We start from the raw sequence: 7157 nt of genomic DNA on the forward strand, positions 1-7157 counted from the left end.
CTACATTTCTTTGAGCAGTATATATATATAAATGTAACAGGTTGTCAGTCAATAATACAAACATGTCTATTTAGATTATTGTGTGTGTGTGTGTGTGTGTGTGTGTGTGTGTGTGTGTGTGTGTGTGTGTGTGTGTGTGTGTGTGTGTGTGTGTGTGTGTGTGTGTGTGTGTGTGTGTGTGTGTGTGTGTGTGTGTGTGTGTGTGTGTGTGTGTGTGCGGGCGTGCGCAAGTGTGTTTTTGGGGGCAACACAGAGTTTCTCTTTCTATAGCACCTGAAGTATCTGTAATAGGATTGAGGTGAGGTTTTATATGCCGCCACTCTTGTTATTTCACAACTCTAGCCTGGCTTAATATTCCATAAAATTTAATTAGCTGTGATCTGATTGGATAAGACATGTTGTGCTGTGAGGGGGAAAGGTCTTTCAATGATGAGCTGTCAAAATATAGATGACTGAGTTGGATCGCGCCTGTTTTCTGTGGAGTAAAAATCCATATCTATCCCAAACCAATTCATCAGTCAAGTCATGTTTGATTATGTTCATGTAGTATTTTCAGCTTAGTTTCCATATCAGTATCAGTTTTAACCAAAATCCCTTTACATGTAAATAGCAGTACCTTAAATGCCATGTTGATGCAGATTGCTTTTGGCAGACATACTTGGTAGTTATTGCTGTTTGTGTCATTGAACAAAGTCAATGATGCAGCTATACAAAGACTGGCAAAGCCACTGGACTCTAGTGTACACCATACAAAGCCCTCTTTATTCACTCCAAATTCTATACATTTGATCATTTCCATTTTTCCAAAGGCCATTCCAAAGGTTGCTCTTTTCCAAAAACCTTTTCGTTGGGCCAAAAAAGAAAGAAAGAAAGAAAGAAAGAAAAACTAACATTGAACAGAGTCCTAAACGTGCATCCAAGAGAATTCCCAGAGGAAGCCCTTGTGATTGGCAGAAAAGCTGAGCAGGAAATAAAAGCTGGACATTCCTGTCTAGGTACTGTGTTCAGCACTCTACTGAACTATGCATACATAGGTTGATTGGGATGGAGGCTATGAGAAGAGAGATATGTAAGAATGAATAAAAGAATATCTCTAATGGCTGTACATTACATTATTTTAAAGACCTGACTGAGCCCATAAATCCATTAGAGCCGCATGGGGAGTGTGGGGCATCAATGTCATGGGTGGAAGGCAGTAACAGCACCATGTCAACAAGATTGAATATTCAGAGTTAATTAACTTCTGCTGCAACGGCCTGATAAAGGCAGAGAACAAGCAATCAATAGAGAGAACCTATTTTAGCCTGATCGATATGGGAAATGACATTTATATCTGTGGAATATTTATGGTGTCAAGGAAAGGTGTAGAAGCGGTTCAATGGGAAGATGCAGAGAAAGCTTGGTAGAGCTTGAATGATCAGATATACCTGAAACACCCATGCGCGTGCGCACACCCACGCACGCACACGCACACACACGCACACACACACGCACACGCACACGCACACGCACACGCACACGCACACACAAACACACACACACACACACACACACACACACACACACACACATATGCATTCATATGACTTTGCGTGTACAGAAACACACACATATACAGTATGGACGCACGCCACACACACACTATTGCTGTCTAAATGCTCGCTCTCCACCATAAAACCACAGAATGGTTTCCAGTGGATGGCAAAGCCAAGACTTTTCCACATATAAGCATTTTTTCTAAAACAATTTGCCAAATGCTTCCTTTAAGCATGTCCATGTGTTTTACTTGGTTACCAGCTGAAGACAGAGGGCCAAGGCTCTTTCCAAGCTCAAAGACATGGAGACTGCTTTGAAATGAAGAGCTCTGTCAGGGGATGAATGTTTAAGTGATACTTTCCAGTCCAGTCTCGTATGATTTTTGTTGGCTTCTCGTAGCGAGGTCCCGTTTCAAATTGATATATGTGAATTACTGCGTACTTAACGTGTAATTACGTTAAATGAATAATATTTTAGTAACTACATACAGTATGATATGTACTGTATGTGCCGAAAGGACAGGCGAGGGAAGGTGAGGTAGAGGGGAATGAAAAGGCAAGTGAAAAGAGAACGTAATTGGAGATAAGAGGGGAGCACAGAACGAACAAAGTCATATTTGGAGCACTCATAGAACAAGGCACAGAGTCTACTAATGGCGTGGCTTCCTTGTGAAATTGAAAAGGACAGCTAGCTAAATAAACTGTCTTGAATTCCCAATAGCCTATGTTTTAAAAGGTCAATTTAAAAAAACGTCTTCAGTCTTCAGTCTTACTGTAGTGGGAGATTTGCTTTCATTCATCCTTTTACATTGGGCATGTATCTTGAAAATAATATCTTGGTGCCACCAATGATGCTGAATTTATTTTTGCTGAGCTGTGATTGCTGTAGCGGTGTCAGCTGAGCTTTGTGGTTCCCTGTATGCACGTGGCGGAGTGAGCTACCCTGTGATTGGTCTACTTTTGTAGGGACATAAAGACAAGAGATACAGACTAACCCTGTTCTAGACGGCTGGCGTCTTCAGCGCCACACCATAAAACTGTCTATACTTGTCGTCGTTATACTGCTTGTCCATACGCCAGTGAACTCAGCTCTCCTCCAACAAACCATGACACCACCAAGGAAGCAGAACCACTGGCCTGCTCATCATAGCACTCGGGGGGGGGAGAAAATAAACTCCTGTGCCCCGGCCAACACTTCATAAGGCCTTATTTAACCATGGCATGGGCTCTAATCCCTCTCGGCCCCTTTTACATGTCCCTGAGCTGTCCACTTTAATGCCTGACCTGTCGTTACTCTGATCCAATCCACGCAGCGTTGACACGGGCTGTCAGCAGATTAAGACAGAACAAAACACACATTTCATTAGGCCTTTATGAGAGATGGGGAGCGGGGCAGAGAGACCGAAGGGAGGGGGAGAGAGAGAAACCTATGTATATCACATCTACATCAAAAGACTACAGGGTAAGGTCAAATGTCCTATCAGCAGCAAGTATTAAAAAACCAGCATAAATGTCAACTATGCAGCTTTTGACTGCGCTGCTCAATAGAGAGTTACTGTATCACAGAAAGCTTGGAGAGGGATAACTAATGGCTACAGGACCTGCACCATTATTATCCTCTCTGATTTGTCTCCTCTATTTATTGGAGAATGCAATATGGCCACTGCACAGTAATGAGGCACTGACTTTAAGTTTTAGTTGTTTTCATCTTCTCCCCAGTTTAGTCATTGCCAATTCTCCACTCTGGTCCCTGTCACTGCCAACCCCATGCTGTTGTCCCGGGGAGGAAGTAGAGAGCCACGTCTCCTCCGATACACAACCAACCGCTTCTCCTCACCTGACAGTTAGGAGTTCCACATAACGCTCGCATATGTTTGCGTAATCTTCCGCAGTTCCCCTCCCTGCTGAACGGACCTCGGCCCCTGAACCAGTCAGACCATTTGTGTTCATTGGGGAATCGAACCTGAGCCTCTGTAGCGGAGGGCGAGTGTTTTACCTTTAAGTCTGTTTTACCTCTACACCATCTGGACGTCCCAAAGTCTTAGTGAAAACATGATCTCCACCTCCCGGCCTGTCGGCTTGGTGGAGATAAAGAGAGGGAACCAATGTATGCTTGTGCACACACCCAGGCTTTGGGGTTTGATGGAGTCGAGGACTGCTGTTCGTGTGACACCTGAGCTGCATAGTGGACTCATCATTAACAGGCTGTATTGATCTCTCCCTGTCCCTGTTTCTCTGAGCCTCTCTCCATCACTGTCCCAGATAACCCGTCTTTTCTCTGACATACCTTCATACCCCTCTTTCTCTTATTATGTCTCTCTTCCTTCTTCTTCCCTCCTTTGTTTTGCTCTCTCCCTACCTCTATCACCCTCCTACAACCACATTCCTCACTCACCCTCGTCCTAATCCTCTGCCAAAAGCCTGACCAACTCGTTGATCAGTCATTTCACACTTGTGCATCCCTCATCGCACGCATACGCACACACACATTCATTTCACACATGCACATCTCTCTGCGATCAGGGGAGGAAGGGAGCAAGTCCCCTGGGGACCCACATGGACACTTAGGGAAGGAGTGTGTCAGCTCAATAAACAGCATTTTATTGGCAGCAGACTGAATACCCCCCTACCTTAGGAGTCACTCTGTGGCACTCATTATTGGTGTCAGGGGATATTGATGAGTTGTGGGGAGGAGAAGAGCGCATAGGAATTGTGCACACCAGGATTGGGATAGCATACAAACGGGTGACACATTAAGGGAATAACCAACATAAAAAAGTATCTTAGTAAGGTGTTGGGCCATCACGAGCCACCAGAACACCTTCATTTCACATTTCGCCTTGGCATATATTCAAACTCTAGTGGAGGGATGGAATGCCATTCCAACAAAAGATAGTAAATGGTAAATGGTAAACACTAGTCCCTAGTTTGGTGTTTTATGATAATGGAGAGCGCTGTCTAACATTCCGTCCAAAAATGGCCCAATTCAGTTCAATTGGGTTGAGATCTGGTGATATTATAGCATATGATTCACGTCATTTTCATATTCATGAAAAATTTAAATGATGGATGTGCATTATCATTCTGGAAGAGACCACTCCCATCAGGATAGAAATGTTTCATCATAGGATAAATATGATCACTAACATTAACTTTGTATTGATTTACAGTGACCCTACCCTGAAGGGGACAAGTGGACCCAAACCATGACCCCCCACCCCCCACCCCCACCCCACCCACAGCATAACAGTGCACTAAACCCCCTCACTGTAGGGGTCAAGCATTCAGGCCTGTCCCATTTTCTTATGCCACACATGAACTCACCCACTTGTTGAGAACACGGTGAAGGGTGACTCATCTGACCATATCACTTTTTCCACATCTCTGTACAGTGCCTATGGTTTTTGCACCAATGAACTCTCAACTGTGCATTTGCATTTGGGCTTGATGCACAACAACATATCTAACATCCCTCAATGTAGTTGTCTATAAACTGTGCTTGCAGACACAGTCTAATCATGTCCAGCATTGACATTCTCAGTCATCTGAGGAGGAGTTGCTCTTCTGTTTTGCCTTACTAATACACAAGCATCACAGTCATTGAATGTGTTCTTTCGTACCACAATTTCCAACCGTATTTAATTATGTCTTTCCCAAATGCAGATGACACGATTCCTGTTGAAACACTGGCCAGTTAAGCAGTCTTTGTGACTGAAGCTCCTGCCATTCATGCACCAACAATTTGCCATTTTTCACAGTCACTTAGATATTGTGCTCTTACATCTTGATCCAATGATGTCAACTGGACCTGCTCAACATTATACTGTATGCCAGAGTATGATAGGATATGAATTGCTTAATTGCATGATATCATGCAGTCCAGGAAGCAGATCTATGCATCCTCATTTCTCCTCGTTTCTCCACTCATTTTATTCAGATTTTTCTTTTAATATGTCACAGTAAAACTATACACGCTTGTGGTCAAATTTGTAGAACGCATATATGAGTCTGGTTAAAATAACACTTGATAAATAATTTAGCGGCTATATCAAACATTGTGTAAAATATGGGAATAATATCGAAAAATATAAAAAATGTTTGGAACATTTTGAATCATTTTGAATTTCTTTTACATAAATCTTCTCTTCTGAGGCCAGGTCCCTGGCACACAAGATTTTCAGATGGGGGTCCGCGACCGTGACCAAATATATATCAATCTAGGGGTCCTTGACATGAGCATGTTTGAGAACCACTGTTTTACACGACATAAAAAAAACTCCTCACAAAAATAGCAGATCTACAAGCTCACAGTGAGCTTGTAGATCGGCTATATTCGGCAAAGAGGTTTGATGCATTTTTTTACAGAACATTAAAAAACAGGTATATATAGGCTATCCTCCTCACCTGTACCACTCCAAGCCCTTGTCGTAGAAGCGGTCAAAGAAGTGCGGCTCCGCGCCGACGGCTCTCACATCCGGATGGATGCGCAGGAACTCCAGCAGCGCTCTGGTGCCTCCTTTCTTCACCCCGATGATGATCGCCTGGGGAAACTTTTTACCCCCGAAGTTGTTCACTATAGAGATGTTGTTGTCGGCGCCCACCGGCACCGGCTGCAGCAGTTCGTTCGTCGAATCACTGTCAGAATTGTCCAAAAAGTCCGAGAGCTGCTCCCGGCCAACGTCCTGGTGCGCGTCCGGCTGCTGCGATGCGCGCGTCGACCCGCGCTGTTGCGATGCCTCTTCTTGGCCATCATTTGTGAGGATCCTCTTGAGAAAGTTGCTTTGCTGCTCGTATATGGGTCTAGGCAGAGAGTCGCAGTATCCCGTGAGGCAGTAGAATAGGTACATGAAGAGGATGATCATGGTAAAGAAGAACGACAGCCTGGACTGCACCTTCAGGTGTCCAAAGTTGAACCCAGCTCTCCATTTATTACTACATCCCATTAGTCGCTATCCCTGAGCCTAGAGGACACAACGCTAGGAAGCATAGCCTTATCATCCACAAAAATATTCCAAACTTATTGATTTTTAAAAGTTGTTCACATTGTGGATGATGAATTCGCCGTGCTCTTGCCACGGCGTCAAGTGGCACAAAACGTGCCCACTGCGCTTTAAATATCCACTCATATTTCTCAACAAATCTTCAAAAATGTTACTTGTGATGATCTGTCTTGAAACTGGAGGAAAAAAATGAAAAGAAAGAAATCAAATAAGTCTCATCATATCAGGTTCGCCGTGACTCAGAATATATTGTTGTGTGAGTGAGTTTATGTCCCCCGGCGGTCAATTCTGGTGCGTGCGCTCCGAGGGAGGGAGGGGTACTTGTGCGCTCCCGTGCAGCGTTGCCAGGTTTTGTGAGAGATATAAGCATATAAGATATAAGCAATATAAGGTCTAGGAAAACAAGCCCAAAAGAAGCAACTTGGGCCACATGAGCACTTTTAAAGCGTCGGCTATTTGAAAATAGCCAATCTACAAGCTCACAACGTGTTGCGATGTGACGCGTTGTGAGCTTGTTGATCGGCTATTTTTTAAAACTCTTGCAATAATATGTGGAATATTTGGATTTTTTTTCTTTTTTAAACACAAATCTAGTATGCGGGCCGGGGCTCCATGGCACAAA

The 7157-nt window shown here is 43.8% G+C and overlaps 1 protein-coding gene across 1 annotated transcript in view; it reads right to left on the reverse strand.

Moving 5' to 3' along the window:
- The window catches only part of LOC308104147 (heparan sulfate glucosamine 3-O-sulfotransferase 6-like), a 17720-nt gene extending 10912 nt beyond the window's left edge, over positions 1 to 6808 (reverse strand). Inside the window, exon 1 of the mRNA XM_080454465.1 lies at positions 5940 to 6808. Within this exon, the coding sequence (XP_080310591.1) occupies positions 5940 to 6478 (539 nt within the window). The 5' untranslated portion in view covers positions 6479 to 6808. The remainder of the gene's footprint in view (positions 1 to 5939) is intronic.
- Positions 6809 to 7157: the final 349 nt, after the last annotated feature.

The sequence above is a fragment of the Gymnoscopelus braueri genome (assembly GCF_963280865.1).
Source record: "Gymnoscopelus braueri genome assembly, chromosome: 17".
In the NCBI taxonomy this organism is placed as follows: Eukaryota; Metazoa; Chordata; class Actinopteri; order Myctophiformes; family Myctophidae; genus Gymnoscopelus; species Gymnoscopelus braueri.